This window comes from Festucalex cinctus, chromosome 14 (assembly GCF_051991245.1).
Source record: "Festucalex cinctus isolate MCC-2025b chromosome 14, RoL_Fcin_1.0, whole genome shotgun sequence".
Lineage (NCBI taxonomy): Eukaryota > Metazoa > Chordata > Actinopteri > Syngnathiformes > Syngnathidae > Festucalex > Festucalex cinctus.
Genome location: NC_135424.1, coordinates 10,306,394 through 10,325,356, shown reverse-complemented (window position 1 = coordinate 10,325,356; position 18,963 = coordinate 10,306,394). Strand labels below are relative to the sequence as shown.

The 18,963-nt window shown below is 37.3% G+C and overlaps 1 protein-coding gene and 2 long non-coding RNA genes across 3 annotated transcripts; 1 reads left to right on the top strand and 2 right to left on the bottom strand.

Annotated features, from left to right (window-relative positions):
• Positions 1-1,352: 1,352 nt before the first annotated feature.
• LOC144001557 (uncharacterized) lies at positions 1,353-10,850 on the bottom strand. The gene is made up of 3 exons (XR_013278512.1): positions 10,731-10,850; positions 10,438-10,635; positions 1,353-1,933 (listed from the first exon to the last, which is right to left on the bottom strand). It is a non-coding gene; the product is annotated as an uncharacterized LOC144001557 (long non-coding RNA).
• LOC144001558 (uncharacterized) lies at positions 5,846-13,662 on the top strand. The gene is made up of 3 exons (XR_013278513.1): positions 5,846-5,965; positions 9,721-9,829; positions 12,750-13,662. It is a non-coding gene; the product is annotated as an uncharacterized LOC144001558 (long non-coding RNA).
• On the bottom strand, positions 11,015-18,734 carry LOC144001556 (isoaspartyl peptidase/L-asparaginase-like). Its single transcript, XM_077496007.1, has 7 exons — positions 18,613-18,734; positions 17,211-17,406; positions 16,359-16,501; positions 15,426-15,580; positions 14,621-14,742; positions 13,638-13,748; positions 11,015-12,956 (listed from the first exon to the last, which is right to left on the bottom strand). The coding sequence occupies exons 2-7, from the start codon at positions 17,395-17,397 to the stop codon at positions 12,745-12,747; spliced, it is 930 nt and encodes a 309-aa protein (XP_077352133.1). The 5' UTR covers positions 17,398-17,406; positions 18,613-18,734; the 3' UTR covers positions 11,015-12,744.
• Between the last annotated feature and the right edge of the window lie 229 nt (positions 18,735-18,963).

Below are 18,963 nucleotides of genomic sequence, written 5' to 3'. Positions count from 1 at the left end.
ACTGACTGCAAAGTGAGAGAATATGACATTCGATGTATATACTGTATGTGTCTATTGTGTAACTCGCCACAGCCATCGAGATACATAAATATTGATAGGATATTGCTAGTCCCAACAGCCGAATTCCTGAGCCATGCAGTGCAAACAGGCCCACTCTCGGCCACCAGGCGGCGGATGCCGAGAGTGTAGGATGTTTACACTTCCTGCAACTCAGAGGTCATTGCATTTCAGTGAAAAGTGAACATATTATATTCCCATCCAAAGAAATTTAGGAACCAACATCCAGAAAGTTGTGGCTGATTTAGTCCCTCTTTTTTGGGTTATGTGCAAATAGTTTAACAAGGCATTAGTTGATACTGTACAGTATTGTCTGCACAAACTGTTTCCAAGTTTCTCCATGAGCACTGAAAAAGACAAGAACTGTTTAAACAAAACCTGCAAGAAGCACGGCACGGTATGATGGATGTGGCGCTGCCGCTAAGGTCATTTATACTAATGGCACACCTACTTCCTTCCGTATCTGTGGTCCTGAGGTATGTTACACATGGCGACTAATGGGTGCAGACATCAATCAATATCTAAACTTTCACCGCTGTTTTTGTTTCATCTGTGTTCTTGTGTCTCAAGAGGATGTGGCCACTCCCATCCACTGGGAACAGACAAGTATCGCTGCATGCAATTACAAGTTTCCGCTCACCAGTTTCTCGGATTTTACTTTTGCTTGCTTTGACGGCTTGATAGTTCTAAAATAAAAAAGCAGGTGGCCTCATGGTGGACCTAACCTTCTTTGCTGCATTTGTGTTAGGACAAGGCAACACAAGTTTTGGAAGGAAAATGGAAAATAAAAGGAAAAAGAGAATAATGAACATGAATGCCCCCCCAAATTTAATTGCATTACAGAACATAATGGACTTTATCACAATATTCTAATTTTCTGAGAAAGCCCTATATATATATATATATATATATATATATATATATATATATATATATATATATATATATATATATATATATATATATATATATATATATATATATATATATATATATGAATAATAATGGATTTATTGTAGCTACAAAGCTAGGTAATTCTTTCCCAAAACAGTAGTATTCGTTATTTATTTGCATTCACACAACTCGTTTATTAATTTTCATTGACTGATTTAATTTTGATTTTGATTGTAAATAATGTATGTTGACTATGTTTGTTATGTTGATTCACTTCCACAGATTGTTACTCAGTCTGCCATCTGGTTGTAAGTGTGTGTAGGGTAATAGGGTAAGATATTGACCATAATGTTCATTGTTTCTAAAAATGACAAAAGGCGATAGACACAACAGGAAGAAAGTGGCATGATAAAAACATTTTTTATCCTCATAATAGTCGCCCAGCACAAGCCGCTGTTAACATATTTAGGAATAAAACACCCAGTTGTCTGCCATCTAGATGTCGTCTGAGAAGGCATAAGTTTAGATCAATTTTCCTCCACTAAAGTGTCATTCAGCCAGACAAATCTCCAGCAACTCTCTCTATGATGCACCAGCATACCCCGCTGGACAGAGACCGGCAAGCCTAGTTGTGCTTGTACAAAAATCAGGATTCTTCAGCATTTGCATATGTCCAGTCATCCCCACTACCAGAATCAAGTGTGGTATGGAAATATGCAACGTCCACAAGATGGTACTAGCAGGTGGCTGCTGCAAACATCCGACTGAAAGCCCCAAAACCCAACACCAGCTTCCAGTCAAGGATGTTTACAGTAGCCCTGACTGCCACACAACCTGGTGAAGCTGAGAAGAAAATCTTTATACAGTACAACAGAATTCCCAATATTAAGACAATATGTGACACCAACTGTAAGGAGCAGGTATATCTTGATTCCACTGGGCTGGGCTGCTGCTCTCTTCATCTCGTGCATTTGACAGAGGCCTGAAAGAAACAGAGTTCATGACAGTTTGTCTTGATGAGCCGAGAGCAAAGCAGTCAAACCGCTGCAGAGCATAACATTTTACATCCGCTATCAATGAACATCCTGTACATATACTCTATGGACAGTAATAATGGGACTCATAACAGTGACACAGAATAAGTGAAAATAGTAACAATATATTGGGTCCCTAACTTTGCACAAAGTTGGAAGGATACTGTAGATAAAATCTTACTATGACATCAACAGGATCTTTGTCTTCTCATTAATGAATATCATGAATTATTAACAACATATATGACCAAAGTTAATTTGAGCAAATTATTTCAGGAGTGTGTAACACACTGGAAGCCGTTCGCATTAATCAGTGCTCAAGAAGTAGCTCTCACTTTCAAAAAGGTTGATGATCACTGATACAGGCGATTAAATTCAATATTAGATTATGTCCCTTTTAAGATACTGGGAGGCACTGCTTGTCTCCAGTACTGAAGCCCCAGACCCTTTTAGGCCTTTAAACAAACAGCCTAAAAAAGTTACATACAAATATGTGCCGTGTAACAGCGAAGACCGGTGAAATTATAAGATAAGATAAGATAAAAAAAACAACAACAAAAAACAGCAAAACACGTTGATTTCCACTACGGTTCATCCCATCACACTGTTGTCCAGTAAGCATCCTGTCAGCATGTGACATTCCACAGCCTTAACTCCCATCCCACACACATACACATATTTACCATGTAAACACTTCTCAACCTCTGTTTAGCCATCATGCACACCCCCACAGCTCGGCAAGCGCACACACACACACACGTACACGCAGAAATACAATAACAGTTCACAAGCACATGCTTGTGAAGAACTCCCATTGTGCCCTTTTTGACATCCACGTGAACACACAGAAACTGTATTTTTTTTGTCTCTATTCTATAGTCTGAAAGCTTCTCTGGCATCTTATTCCTTATTTTTATTTAAGTATCAAAATTGAGTTGAGTATGTCTCAACTGGGCTTTTACCTAAATCAGAGGCATCTGTAAAACAACAAGAAATCTTGATGACATGGGATTCCTGATTCTAGCATTGCCAAACCCTACTTTTCAATGCTTGTTAAGTAGTAGTATTTATCATCAACTTTAATTCTACAACTCGTGAACAACAAACATCAGGAGAGGCCATTTAATGAGGTAGAAAGACTCAGCAAGTTTTTAGACACCGGCTGGCCTGTTCCTCCCCCTGGGAACTAAGGGACACTCAACTTTTATTCCCCGATTGTCTGAATTCTCTTAAATCCAAGCAGACCTCTGTGAAAAGTCCTAATAGGTGCTTGACAATGCAGTGTAAACATGCATCAAGAAACCTCATACTTATTCAACAGTACATGCTATTTAAGGGTAATTGCATGAACAGGACAGCATGTAGTATTGCGTATGTATTTGTTCGTAGCACACCATCGGTTTGTTTTCACATACATAGGACTGGACTAGTGGACTCCATATAACACTCCAGGATACAAATTACTCTCTCGCTCACACACACACACACACACACACACACACACTAAAATCTCTTGGGGAACAAAGCAAACTTTATCAGAACATTGGATTCGTACATTCCTCAGATTCTTGGCAACCAACTAATGGAGAATACAGGAGAGAAAGAGAGCGAGAGAGAGAGAGAGAGAGAGAGAGAGAGAGAGAGAGAGAGAGAGAGAGAGAGAGAGAGAGAGAGAGAGAGAGAGAGAGAGAGAGAGAGAGAGAGAGAGAGAGAGAGAGAGAGAGAGAGAGAGAGAGAGCGGGAGAGAGAGGGTGCAAGAGAGCAAGACTAACGAGGAAGAAAGAGCAAGTCAAAAATGAGCAGGGCCCGGTTGTATCTTGAACCACTGGTTTAGTAGATTTAACCGAGCGTTAATTTTAACGGCACTGTTATCTTGTTGTTCAAAACGCTGTTAACTTTAACCGGCTGTAAGCTTGCTGCTGGAGTTAACACACCCAAGGACCGCCGTTAACTTAACAGTGTGGTTAACTCTAGATGGCATTCGTGCCTTTAACTCGAGATGGCGTTCGTGGCTAATGCTGCCTTCATGATGCCAGTTGAGCGCAAGAAAGAGTCTTTCGAGGGCTTAACTTTGACATTGGTGATTATTTTGATGAAGAGCTACGTACACGCTACTTCTTCGCAGTAATACAATGCCAAGTCTCATGCTGAGTCACAAAAGAAACATTTAGTGGGGGGTGATTCCAAAGAGAGTTTACCTGTGATGTTTGCTTTCATGTCAATAATCAAACAGACAACAACACTGTGAATAGCGGCTAATTATTTAATTGAAATTAATTTAAATTAAATATCATTAAAAAAAATAATTGCTTTTTTATTCATTTTAATTTAAAAAAAAGTATTTAAAAATATTGGGAATAATTACACATATTTGATTAAAAAATACACACATATTAGAAATATGTAAATACAAAAACAAGAAAATTCAAAACTATTCTATCAAAATATGACAAAAATACAAATTAGTTAAAAATACAAATATCTGAGAAAAAACGCACAAAAACATGCAATATTACATGCTACAAAATATTAGCAAAAATACAAAAATATTACACAAAATATTCACTGAAAATACACGCAGTAGAAAGAAAAATAATGAATAAACTTTTTTAAAAGATAAATTATTAAATAAAACTCCTAAATTGCTTCAACCATTGATTGATTAACATTTTCTTCGTAAGCAGAAAAGTTCCTGCTTCTTTTTTCCCCCGCAAGTGCCAGGGGTCGTTTGGGTACTATCCATTTCTTTTGCCAATCCGGAAGTAAACAAAAAGAGGAAGTGAGGGCTGTATCGGTGCTAACCAGTGACGTAAATGGCATGGTTAACTTTGATGGTGCCGTTAACAGCGTGATTAACCATGTTTTGAACAGCACATATGGTCGGTGGGTTAAAAATTTAACCGGCGGTTAGGGGTTAAACAGTGGTTAAAACAACCAAGAATTGAACAACCGGGCCTTGGTGTATGCACTAACTTCCCTCGCAGTATTTGAAAATTTCAATGCAATCTACGGGTTGACATAATTTACTGGTGATACATCACGTTTTGTAATTTTTTTGCATCAAAAGTAAATGAGCTGCCAGACTGTCAATATATTCTTTTTAAAAGTACAATTTGGTGATATTAAAAATAATAAACTTACGCAGTGAGCACAAAACTATCACTAGCTAGTTTAAATATTGCAAAGTTCAGTGCCCTTCATGAACACACGTATGCACTGACCTACAGTATGTTTCCTTTTGTATGGGAAAAATGTGAAATAGAAAGCGCATGGCTTATCAGCCAACATTCATGCGGGATCATGCATGACAAAGTGGCATTTTACAGTTCAAATAAGTCATACGTTGTACATTGTTGCTATTGTTCCTTAGAATTATTGTAGACGGTGTAATATTGATGTTGCCTAATAGTGTGATAACCTCCTTATAATGACTGATAACTTGGTAAACACGAGAGCTTTTGCGTAACCATCACAAACACACTGGAGGTGTCAATGCGGTTCTGTTTTGCACAGTTGCCATTCGCTCGGCCAACAGCTGATTTTAGTCTTCAACGAATGCATGGTTTTGCATGATGTGAGGAAGCCATAGTGCCAGCGAATATGGCTTGGAAAACATTTTTTGCTGTATGGTAAACTAAAGTGGACTACTTGTAGGGCTGAACGATTTCAGGAAAAGATTTCATTTATCTGACATAAATTACAATTTCCATTCAATTCACACTCCTCCAGGCTCCACCCCAACGCAAGCTTCAGTGGAATATTCACTATGTACATTACTGTTTACAAATATGAAAGGAACTTTCATCATAGCATCAAAGCATGAAAAGCGATTACATTACAGCACTCTCATAATGTAAGAAAACCAAAGACACTGTGTGAGGGGGACCTATCCTTCAACTGGTTCAATAAAGCAATAACTACTTCTTACTGTAAATTATATATAGATATTATTAGATATGTATTCATCAAGGATCAACAATGTAAGTATCAATTTAATTAAATGTGAAAAGTAAATATTTCCTGTTAAAATGGTCAGAAGGAATCAGATTTATACTTATATCTGCTTCTTTTCATTCCAGTTTTGCATTTTATATGTACAAAGTACACATCCACTTTTTCTTCTATGTAATGGAATAAAGGTAACATAGAAATAACAAATATACTCACTTGGCAAAGCTGAATTGATTTAAAAAATATATTTTGTTGACCTATCATTGTGTAGATCTCACAACTCAGCACTTTAGGGGGCCACTACTCAAATCAGGATTGTTATCAGGCTTCTGCGGAGCTTACTGATGAGCTGACCATTTTAATAAAGTGTGGTGGAGGAGGGAAACATCTAAAACATGCAGGATAGCGGCCATTGAGTTTTGTGACGTGTTGTGTACTGCACACCAAAGCACTTTTCTGGTGTTTGGTGACACGACTTAAGGCTAGCAATTAGCACTGGTTTCTTCTGTTCTCTCTTGCTAAGTGCTGCATGCTACTACTCCTCGTCTGCCTTTAGTGATTACGATGTATTTCCCCAGTTCCTGAGCATCAGCTGATTGATTTGCCTGACCTGTCACGAGTAGCTTGCAGCTTCTGAAAGGAGGTAGACTGCGTAAATGTGTGAGATTGTGGATACAACGGATTCAGCGTCAGTCAGGAGCGCCCTGGAGACCCGGTTTATGACTTCCACACAGCTTTTAAAAATGCTTGATGAGACAACACGAATTTAGAGTAATGACAATTGGTCATTGCCAGAGGTTTGGACAAGACTATTTGCTTCCACCCCATCTGGAGCTTGTCTAGATTAGATTACACAGACTTACTTCCGTTTTCCAATCACATTAGATGGTGTAAGGAAAAATCTCCTCTATTGAATTTTGAATGCTGCAAATTCACGGCTTGTTCTAATAATAGGATGCTTATGGTCTTGTAGTGGAGCTGCTGATTGAGGCAAGTGTTTTTGATCATGCTAAATATTCAATTGACAACCATTTCCAGGGATATTCAAACTACAGTAGAGAAAAACAAATGTGTGGCTTGGTTGGTTAGGGTGTAAAATTTGTATCAGTTACCTAATAAACCCTTTAATTAGAATAAAATTAAAGCAAGACAAGGAATAGACAAGCAATGTGTAACAAATAATTGAATTACCGGTAAGTTATAAGTTCCATTTACGCAAGATGGTCTTTTACTCAAAACTGGAAGAAAAGGTGTGTTTTTGGCCATAATATATATATATATATATATATATATATATATATATATATATATATATATATATATATATATATATATATATATATATATATATACATACATACATACACATTACACTCAATATGAGCCCTTAAGGGCAAATTCAATGACTCAGAATCAGATGCACATTACCTATTTTCGTACCAAGCGGAAATCTAGCACCAAGTGTAGTCTTAACTGTGCGCATGGGTGGAGTTTTTTATTTTTTTATTTTCATAGACGGATGCAGCTAGAAATGGACGATTGCGCCAATGTGAGCCTGTTATGGGATGGAATGTAGCCGAGTCGCGGCCAATTGTAGTGGCATGCCTCATTTGCATTAAAATCAGGGAGGTCCGTAGCGCATGCCGTGCTTGACATTGTGGAAGCAAATTGACTCGCTGGGCTTGGAAAGATGAGATTGCCGCTTGCATGGTGCACTTATACAGGCAAAATGCAGTATAATGAATTATGCTGCGGCTGCCTGAATTATGATTGACAGTCATTAACGGTAGTCCCATGGAGAATACATGGAAAACTACCGGTAACTGATGTGCCAATAACAAATTGGAGTTCCTGTTGACATTAAACAATCCCAACTTGTAAAACACTTTCCGCAAACAATTTCCAGTGACAAAGATAGATTACGCAACACTAAACAATCACATAGAATGAGAAAAGAAGGTCTGTTTTAATATGGAACTTATGAACAATGTTTCATACATCAATTTGGGAAGCACTGAGAATCAAACCCTGAGACATCTGAAAAAAAGTCCCTGGGCCGAACGCTCGCATGTCACATACTGTCAGAGGTCGAGGCAAACTCGGTGTGCTACTCACGCCGCTCCAGCTTGCTAGCGACAAGCTTCAATGGAACTGGGTTCTGCACTATTAAACTGAAACATCATCACGCAATTTGTTTTCGAACTTCGCAAACATGGATGACATAACTTGACTCAACTTGACAGGCTGCATGGAAAGCAGTATTTTGGAATATGTTCAAAGGCTTTCAAAGTCAATGAATTATTATTTTCACATCATTTAAAATTTTGGAAGTGAATTGTCTACTAATTACTGAACATTGCAAGCCTTTCGACAGCAACAAAACAAGAACATCATCATCACACTGTCACCTATGTCATAAACACTGGCACTTTGTTTTTTACTAAGCAGTAATTGGTAACTTGAGTACTTGGATTCTTGTAGAGTCACGCAGAACTTCCATTCTACTGGTTACAGCTCAGCTTAGTGGGTTTTACATTTACAGGCTTCTGGGAAAGGCCTTGATGTCAACAGCATGACTTTCCACAATTAAGCCTGAGGGTCTGCAAAAGCATTATGACTCCTCATACACTCCTACTTATCTTTAAAAAGTGAACACTTAAATAAAGTAGAAATAAATAAACAACATCAGGAATTGCAGTGCTTTAGTCTTTTTAAATTAATTAATTTTTTCTTTCCTTAATTATTTAATGCTCTTTTCACTAAATGTGGGTTGATATGGTATTATTAATTTATCACTCCAAATAAGAAATTTTAATAAGATCCGCTGTCTAAATCTCCAATATTATATTAAATAAATAAATAAATAAATAAATAAATAAATAAATAAAAAATCCGGCAACTAGGATTGACCTTTGTAAGATTTGTGAAAAGTTTCCATTCTTTATCAGCAAGAAGCGTCCTTTCTTTCTTCACTCAGCTTTCTATCCCTGACAAGTTGACCTTGTACATCAGTCCATGTCAGCAATTTAACAGACCACCGGATATTCCAAACAGCTTCCTGAATACTAACAGAGCTGCTGGTCTGTGAAACCAAAACTTTGATTATTAACATTGTCAACTCAAAGTATTTCAAAGCAGGTTAATGTTCCTAAACTTCCTAGACACCCTGCGAGTAGCTTGCAGAATAAGCTTCCTCTGTCTCCCTGAACATTCAATATTATAAAGTGAGGTTAGTATAGTACAGTAAAACAGTAAACATTTTTAAGGTTAGTATAGTACAGTAAAACAGTAAACATTTTTAATTTAGTGTGTTCAAATATTTGAACATAAGTTTTACCTTTTATTGCAAAAGGAAACATGCCTGTACATGAATAGCAAAACTGGAACTGCAAAGTGATTTGCTTGGACTGCTGGATATCGATATAGCGATACATGGTTTTATGTATCGATATTGGGATATGAAAAGGCGTATCGATACGATATCGATATATCTATATTTTGAGTCCATTATGTATGCAGCTCTGAGATACTAAATGTGACACTCTTCTCATCTGATACAGCGTGTCTAGTAAATAAACAATAAAGAGTCACAAAAAATGTGGATGGACTTCTTCACTGAATGTCTTCTTTTGTATCTTTCAACTTGCCTCCAATGTGCAATATTTTTAGCAGTGCTTATCCATTACATTTTTAGGCTGTAAATAATGCAACTGAAATACAATTCACCATGTTACCCTTTCCATTCTCCCTGTCAAATGCACTCTGGGATGGGCTGAGAATTCAGGAAGTGACTCTTGTCATCTCCATGGCAACGCTGAGGTCAACTCAGCAAGGCCGGAGACCCCTCCTCAAACATAGAGGCCCCTGAGCACTGGATCAACACAAACATCTCTGTGCGTATGCACACACCCACACCATGTCAATCTGTAATTAATTGCAATGAAGTTAAGAAATGCCCGTGAGCATTACCAGTACACCACATGAAGATTAAAAACAATGTGACTAACACAACTTCTGTGATGATGGTTATGAATTACGTTGGTCATCTGAACAAAATCCGAAATGGTGTAACTGTTCCAAGGAGACCGATCATTAGTTCTCTTGACTGAGCTAAATTCAGGTCTTTTGGGGTTTATACTAAATTTCCCACAATACTACTTCCAAACTCTTATTCGGCTGGGAACCAAAGCAGTCATCGTCCCATGGGAGGAAGGAAAATAGGCAGTGTTTACTGATTTGGAACTATAAATTAACATGCAGAACCCCCAATAACAAACAAATTACAAATGTACTTTGCAAACTCCTTCGTCCTGTCACTCCTGTCATTAAAGGCAAACTAAGGGGATACTACCTGCTAGACAGCAAAAAAAAAAAAAAAGTTTAATACTGTACATACAACATGACTGTGTATATTAGGTGAACAAAGAAGTGAAATCAAACTTCCCCCCCACCAACAACGAAACAACGCCAAGTATCAATTCCGGAGGTAACGTTAACTCACCATGACTACTTCACCACCGTCAACAGTTGGGACAGTGGAGCAGCTTACTTCAGTGTACATAACGGGCTGGTATGGTATTTTCCATTCCTTTAAAATGGTGATTTGAAAGGGATACTAATGTAAAGACACCTTTGAAGGTTCAAAAGCGAACTTCAGTCTTCTGTCAAAGCTGTCGGTCACTTGTCCTTCACGACTCCTCTGTAGAAGGATGAACTGAGTGTTATTCGTCGTGTATTTAAGTTGAATTGTCGACAATTACTACTACTTAAAACCATTTTTACATCACGGCTTACCCTAAGCCAACGTCTTATTGGAAATCGTGTCGTCTAAACGGCCAAAGGTTTATGTTGGTGCAAGAGTGGACGTCCTGCCCCTTCTTTCCTACCGGTGTCTAGCGTTCTTTGCACAATTAGCATATTAGCGTCAAAGCTACTCACTTTCCGGTTATTGTCAAAATAAAATAATATGCTTTTAATAAATTGGACGACAAAACTATGATAATCAAGGGAACTTCATTCAATTATCTTATTCACATGTTTAGAACCAGTTTTTAAAATGTAATACAGTAGGCATGTGGTAAAAGTTTGTATACACACACTTTTATTTTTAAATCAATGTGACGTTACAGTGTCCGATGATGAGATATCGTAAACTTGATACTACTTCCTACAGGGCTGTCTCACAACACAAAACAAACCCAACGTATAATGATAATACAGTACTCTCGCCATAATCATTTAAAGACAGTTTCGCGAAGACTAATATTGAAAATAAATCATCTATAAAAAAAACAATAATAATAATAATAATAGTGACGATTCAATCAAAATTATATTAGTGTTTTTAAAACGGAAACACTGAATTTCAAGACATTTTGTGGATAAATTTGAGTCAGTATTGAATACTGATATATAAATACTAATATTTATGAATAAACCAGGAACCATAAACCAATATTCTTAATGCCTTATTACTAAAGCCGACTGTAAATGATGTGCTTGACCTGATTATTATTATTATTATTATTTTTATATATGATTTGTCTTGAATGAGCATCAGTTAATGCCACTGCGCAAAATAAGCCCCAATTTCTTACATTTCACTTGAAGTAAATGGGATAGTCTCTGAAGGTCACCAGTGCTGTGGGTGTCAACTAATCCCCACATCTGACTGATGCTTTCAGTGTAAACACTTTAGTCGTCCAACCAGCGGTTTATGGTATTTTATCTGCTTTTAGTTCCTGATACCTGTAGCTTTGCAATTGCACCTCAAAACAAAAAATAAATAGCAGAGAGGGCAGCCTAGTGGGAAAAAAAGCCCACTGTAGCATGTGGGCCTATTGATAAGGTTTTATTAATGTCGGTCACAAGTCAAAATGGTGGTCAACTCGGTGAAAGGAAGCTCTCCACTCATTGAAAAGCATTGGATTTTGTATCATTGTAATTTGATTTGTGAGGATTATTTTGATTTCAAAATGTGATTAAATGTCATGTGACTGTTAAAACAATCTGCCTATAGTTTGTATCCTAGTCACAGGCAAAAGCAATACAATAAGAAATTGCAATACAATAAGAAATTGGATGGATGTATTGACTCTCTGGTTGAGGGTAATATCTTATATCTGGGATGCAAAGTTAGTCAACAAGACAGATTGTAATTGTGACTGACTGGCGACCAGTGCAGTAACCCGTAGTCATTTGGTTTAGGTTCTAGCTTCCCACGACATAACAGGATAGAAAATGGGTGGATGGAAATCAAAGCTAAAATCCTAATCATGCTAGCCTACAATAATGTCATCAGTTACAATAGAAACCTCATTAAAAAAAAATAATATCCCTTAATATTTTACTATTTGTAGTCAGATGTAATATAATTGATGTCAACAATATTGAAACAAGGATATATGCATTTACATCTTAAAAAAAAACCCCAACAACTGTACTGTATTGTCAACCCACCTATTCTGCAGTGTTTTTGTTTACAACAGTACCCTCTAGTGGTCTCAAACTATAACCACCATCAATATGCTTACCTGCAAAATTTATCACACAAAAGTTTGATTGCATTCAACTTCAATATAGTTAAATATTTCATTAAAAATCATTCAGATTTCTGTGCTAATGCAAACCTTTAAATGCTGTTTGACATTGTGTGCTCATTGTATGGACATAATGCAACTTCCATGAAGATTGTCCATTCGTGAAACCCTTAGGTTAGTGATAGAAGGATAGATAACATTTTGCAAATAATCATTTTAAACAAAGAAATGAATACCGCAAATATCCCTGTGTGTTGTGTTTCTTCTCATTAAGGTTCATCAATGCTTTGGGTAAAGTGCTCCCCGATGTACAAGCCGTGGTGTAGGGTGTCCTTTTGGGCTGCAGCCCAGGCCATTTGACTGCTGTTGAAGCGAGCAGCCCAATGACCCTGTGGATCCACTGTCACCACACCAGCCAGTCCCTGCACTCTAGACTTCATGTAGGCCAGGCCCAAGTCAGACGCCGCCTCAACTGACTGACCTGGTGACAGAATGGTTCATCATCACAGAAAACATGAACGTGATGGTCAGTTGACAGGTGGCCAAATGACATGGCATTGTATTGAGAATAGAATTTGTATCAAATACAGTTTCAGAGAAACTAAAATACATTTAATAATTTTAAATTTGGTTGTAAGTGTATTGGACTTCAGTTCCCAAACAGTTTTTTAATTAAATGATTCAAATTAATACAAATTCAATTTAAGTAATTCCAATTCCGTTTTCAATGCAATTATTCAACGTTAGCGATTCCATGTCAAATATAACTGACTCTAATTAGTCTCTAGTGGCATATATTTTATCCCATATATCTTTGCCAAATGTGGAGTAAGCAACAATGACACCACGTGTGTAGGTAAGGCCTGAAGCAACAAAAAATTGCAAAACAATAGTTATTGTTCTATTATTATCACCATCATCATCATTATTATTATTATTTATCACATTTGCCAGTAAGTGTTGTTGATATTGTTCATGCTGGCAGGTTGAGTATGACAGTTTTTCTTTGTACATGCTGAGCTTTCAGTTGGGAAAATGTTGGACATGAGTTTTCCTATAAAGCCAATATTTTGTGAACAGTTCTCAAAAATATAGTTTTTTTTAAATAATCTTTTTTTGTGGATATGGATGTGCGTGTGCGTGTCCGCGTGTGTGTCAGTACCTTGCTCCATGTGAAACAGGATGAGTCTGGCCAGAGTAACCTTCATAATGGCCTCTCCATGGCCTGTGGTTGACACAGCTCCCACCTGATTATCAGCAAAGCCTCCACATCCTGGCACACATATAAACATTTATACAACTCATACTTCTTATCTCTTTAGTACTATTCCATTTTTGGCAGAAGAGGCCTTGTTTAAAAATTACATCACATACAGTAGTCCCCTTTTGCATATTTTTTACATAAAAAGAACTTCTAAAGTCATGGGTAAAAAAAATGTTAGCTTGCAGTTTTCTTTTTGTTCATACTAGAACTGGAACAGAACTTTGTCAAAATAAACAATTGTTTTGTTCACATTTTGACACAATTATTTAACTGCATGTGTAAAAAGCAGTTGTTCAAATTTCAACACAAAAGTCTATTATATGGCAGCACGCGTGTATCCCAAACCTCAGCATGAAATAAATTTATCTCATGACCCCTTAACTTTCACTTCCCCAAGTGAAAATGCACCAGTTTCTGGAGAGGATATTGAAAGAAAACTGGCGCACCACAATCACTGATTAAGCAAGTTAAGTTGGCTCCATCTAGCTTCACATCATACGTTAACTAGTAAATGACTGGCTGCTGTATCCATTTTAGAAAATCTTTAAACTGAAAATCTATCTATAGTAACAGACAGATGTCCTTATACCCCAGGACAGAAATTAATGCATAATAGGCTTTATTATTGGACTTTGTACGACTGACATAGAAACGTATCAATACTGCAATTATTTGGCTGCAAATATCAATATAAAATGTACACACATAAATATATATATGAGGTTTAAATTATTGACTTTCCTTGTTCTTTAAGGAAAACCTATGCTACAACACTTAAACCTATGCTACACTTGTCCAACAATTGTAAGATAGCTTACACTTGTTATGCAGGTTACACCTGTTATGCCTCATGAGCAAAAAAAAAAGAGCTAAAAACTAACCTATGCAGGGTGTATCACCCACACGTCCTTCCATCTGGTTCAGAATCCCACCAGTGGATGTAGCACATGCTACGTTGCCTTCGATGTCAACTGCCACAGCTCCAACAGTGCCCATCTTTCCCCTACATAACAAAACATGATCTCAGGCTGCTTCATCCACAGTACACACGTACGCGTGTGTAAAAGATGTGTAACTGTCAGACACCTAAAAATGACAAGGCAGCAAATATTGATTTATGTATGTAGGGTACAAAGTGCAAATGTGCTAAACCCAAGACATGTCAGTTACATCAACAGTGTAATCTGTGTATGTAAAGATTGTTGAGAATGGTTGGAGCTATCAATAATACCTTGCTTCATCTTGTTATTTGGCAACACTATCGATAATGTTGCACTGCTGCAAACAACATTGACTGCATCATGGAATACAAGAGGAAGCGGCCATGGACGTTTCTAGATAATCTTTGGAGGTGTTCAAGCACACCTAAATTAAATGCGATAGCAAGACAACATGACACAAACGTGACAAGGACAATGAACCGACAAGGACTGAAAGAAAGCAGGGAACAAACACACAAACTGACGAGACAACGAGAGACACCAAGACAAGACACACGTGTCTGAGGCAGCTGATTGGATGGCACAAGTGATCGGGATAACAAGTAGAGGTGGACACAAACTAAACTTGACGAGTCAGAAAATGGCAATGGCAGCAGGGACTCAAGAAACACATGACAACTAAAATCTAAACAAAACCAAAAGTATCAAACATGGATCATGACACTGGCATTATGACCTAACTTACATTTGGCACTCCACAGGGTTGGCATCAGGCGCCAGGTTTTTTTGCCAACGCATTCGGGAGTATTCAGTGATGAGAGATTCTTGGGGAACCTCAGGGACACCCATGGCCCGGGCAAACTGATTAGCACCATGTGCTGTCAGACAGTTATGACTGGTCTAGAATAAAGATCAAATTTTGAAATGGTTTAAAAAATGAACTTTTAGCATAATTAAAAACTATTTATGGCACATGTCATTGAAATGTGGTTAATATTTTCATGAGCCCACATGTCCACATTAAGAGACAGAGATAAATTCTGATCCACAATATCCCGACTGAACTAAAGGACAGAAGTTACCAAAAATTAAATGTGTATAATACTAAATTCATAATTCATCTTTGTCCAATAATTACAAGCAAATACTTAATTAGCCATTGTCCAATAATCAATTCAATGTTAACATATCACCTTGTTAAAAATAATGGCCTAAGTCATATTTTGACCAATTTTTGGCCTTAAACATCTCCTCATGATGCAGACCACCTCTGCTAAAATTGGCTAAATCCTTAGTTAAACACATCTTTCAATACAACTCCTAAAATGAAGCTCTTAATAAATATGATATTTTTTTTTTTTGTCTTAAAAGGAAGGTGTGTAATGTAATATGTGTAATGAACCTAAATACATTCTTTAAGAACCGATTTATATTTTTCATGCTACTCTTAATTGTACTGTATTCATTTTTTTACCTCTTATAGAAGACTGCAAGCTCAATAAAATGTACATATAAAAAGGTAGCTGACTCTTAAGTTGGATCTACTAAGTGCCATCCTACTACTTGTCTGATTAGCTAATAAGTGAGGGGTGAAACCGAGAACGGCATTCTGTAATGACACTGGAAGAAAAAAAATCATCATGTTGATAAAGTGTAAAGAATCACATTGTTTATTTACCTTGTCCATTACAAGTCTTGCTAGCTGCACAGGGTTGGCTATATTGCGTACAGCAGAGACAGCACCACTAGCCAATGTTTTCCCATCCATCACAATGGCATCCATCTCCACGTTCCCACTGGTGGTTAGCACTGACCCGCACCCTAAAAAACAACTCTCGATGAATGAACAGAATCTAGGCAACTTTGCAGAAACGGGAGGTGGCTTCATTAAAAGTGTATGTATAGTATATGTTCTTCCAATTAATTAACTTCTGATAATGGAGTGAATCTGTATAAGTAGCTATAATTCTCTCAATATAAATTAACTGATCCAAAATGATAGAAGTTATTAACTGTTCCAACTTCAAATTCCTTGTAAAACCAAACAGGCAAACAATCAATTCGGTATAAAATAAATAAAAAAACAAAGTTAATACAATTAATGACTATTATTTGTTCTCTGCTCTTCAATCGCAAACCTCTGCTCATGCTAGATGTTACGGCGGACCGAGAGTGTTTTGTTTTATATGCTCTGGGGGCTCCTGACAATTTACTAGCTGAAAGTAGACTTACTTTTACGCCTGCTGAAATTTGTTTTGAATTTTGTTTCAAGTTGGGCTGAATGTGGTGTAATAGTGTATTTTTCAAAGAACATTTTGGGCAAATTCTGCGATTGGTTGGCAACCAGTCCAGGGTGTCCCCCGCCTACTGCCCAGAGCCAGCTGAGATAGGCGCCAGCAGCCCCCGCGACCCTTGTGAGGAATAAGCGGTCAAGAAAATGGATGGATGGATGGGCAAATTATTCGCAGGGCACTCAACTTTTGAGTCCCATGTGTCGCCCTGAAGGAAACAAAAACGTCAGCTACTTCACCTGCATTGAAGCTGGGGTTATTCTCCAGCTTGGTCACAGCCTCAACCACAGCATCCATGCTGCTTCCCCCACTCTGGAGGATAACATACCCGGATCGAGCAGCTGCGCAAACTCCAGCCTTGGATGCCTTTGATTTCTCATTTGGCACAAATCCAGCCCCTCCTTGGACCACCACTACAGGAAACATGTCAATCACCTTAGCAAAAGATGGGGAGAGAACAAGTATAACATAAGACTCCAATTCATAGCAATATTTGTAATTAAAAAAAAATTAAAAGAAAGGAATATGTTATCCATCTACAGATTACAAAGGTACTAAGAGTATCTGTCATCTGAAATCGTTTTCATATTTTGTTATACTGTATTAGGAGTAAATTCTTTATCTAGACTCAAATTTATGTTGAATTGTAAACAGGATATTTGCAACATCATAGATAAGAACTGACTTGAATTAAAACTAATACAAAAACTAACAAAGAGCTGCTAACAAAAACATTTATGCCATCCATCATAATAAACATATAATTTAGGTATTCATATGACTGTTATAATAAAAATGCAAGTAAATTAATGTAAAATATTGGGATATGTATCGCCTTGACGATCATGTATCGTATCGTCGTGACCCCCTGTATCATGATACGTATCCCTATCGTGAGGTTGTTGGCCCTACTTAGCATGTTAAGGTTACTCAAAAACAAAAGGAGTCCAAGTGATAGGAACTTAGAGATGCCTTTGAGCTATTGACTAAAACAACCTGTTGAGTATGACACATGCACATGTTTGTCATCACACTAGAATGAAGTTATTAACTAACGTAATAGACGCATTATTTGCTCATCATTAGGGTTATCCCGATCTGATCATGTGATTGGGACCAATCACATTACTGTAGTTTCTTTCAGCTGATTACTGCCGGTGAAAAATTGTTTGTGAATTTTTGTGTGATAAGAGTGACTTACAACAGTGGTTCTCAAATGGGGGTACGAGTACCCCTGGGGGCACTCCAGGGGGTATATGAGATTTTAAAACACAGGGTGATTCAAAAAGAATGACCCTATTTCATGATCAAATATTGCTTATGCTTCGACATTTTATTTTATTTTTTTTAACATTTTTTATTTATATGACGCGCGGGAAAATATGGCAAACGAACTATAATGCGGTTATTAGAGCAAATTATCAGCAAAGTATGGCTACAATAATAATTTGTGAATCTAAATTTAAATAGACTAAGGTCGAAAATGATTGCTATTCAGGCAGAGAAGGAAAGCAAACATGCAGACATTGACAGCATTTTAGGTACGAATAGGCTACGAATTGTATCAAAAAGGTAATATGACTAGATCGTCTTATTTATAAACCCTACCATGTTGTAAAGGAATCAAGCAACTATACTTACCGGAAGGTTATCCTTATAATATGGATACTACCGTTATGACATAACTTGCTTGCACTGCTTGCTTCTCTTGTTCTGTGTTGCTCCGCCTTGCTCAGCAAATAAGAAAGAAGAAGAAAAAAAAAACGAACCCTCTGATTCACCAGGCGAGTAAAAACCAAGATGGAAGATGGATGGCGCCCCCTAATGGAAGACATAATTACACCCGACAGGATCAGTCACCGTCCTTTCTTGTATGTGTTTGAATGAGTTATATCCGAGTACTCTGGCTTCCTACTGGTTTCCAAAAAACATGCATACTAAGTTAATTGAAGAGGTTTCCCCAAGGCATGAGAATGTGAGCATTAGATGGTT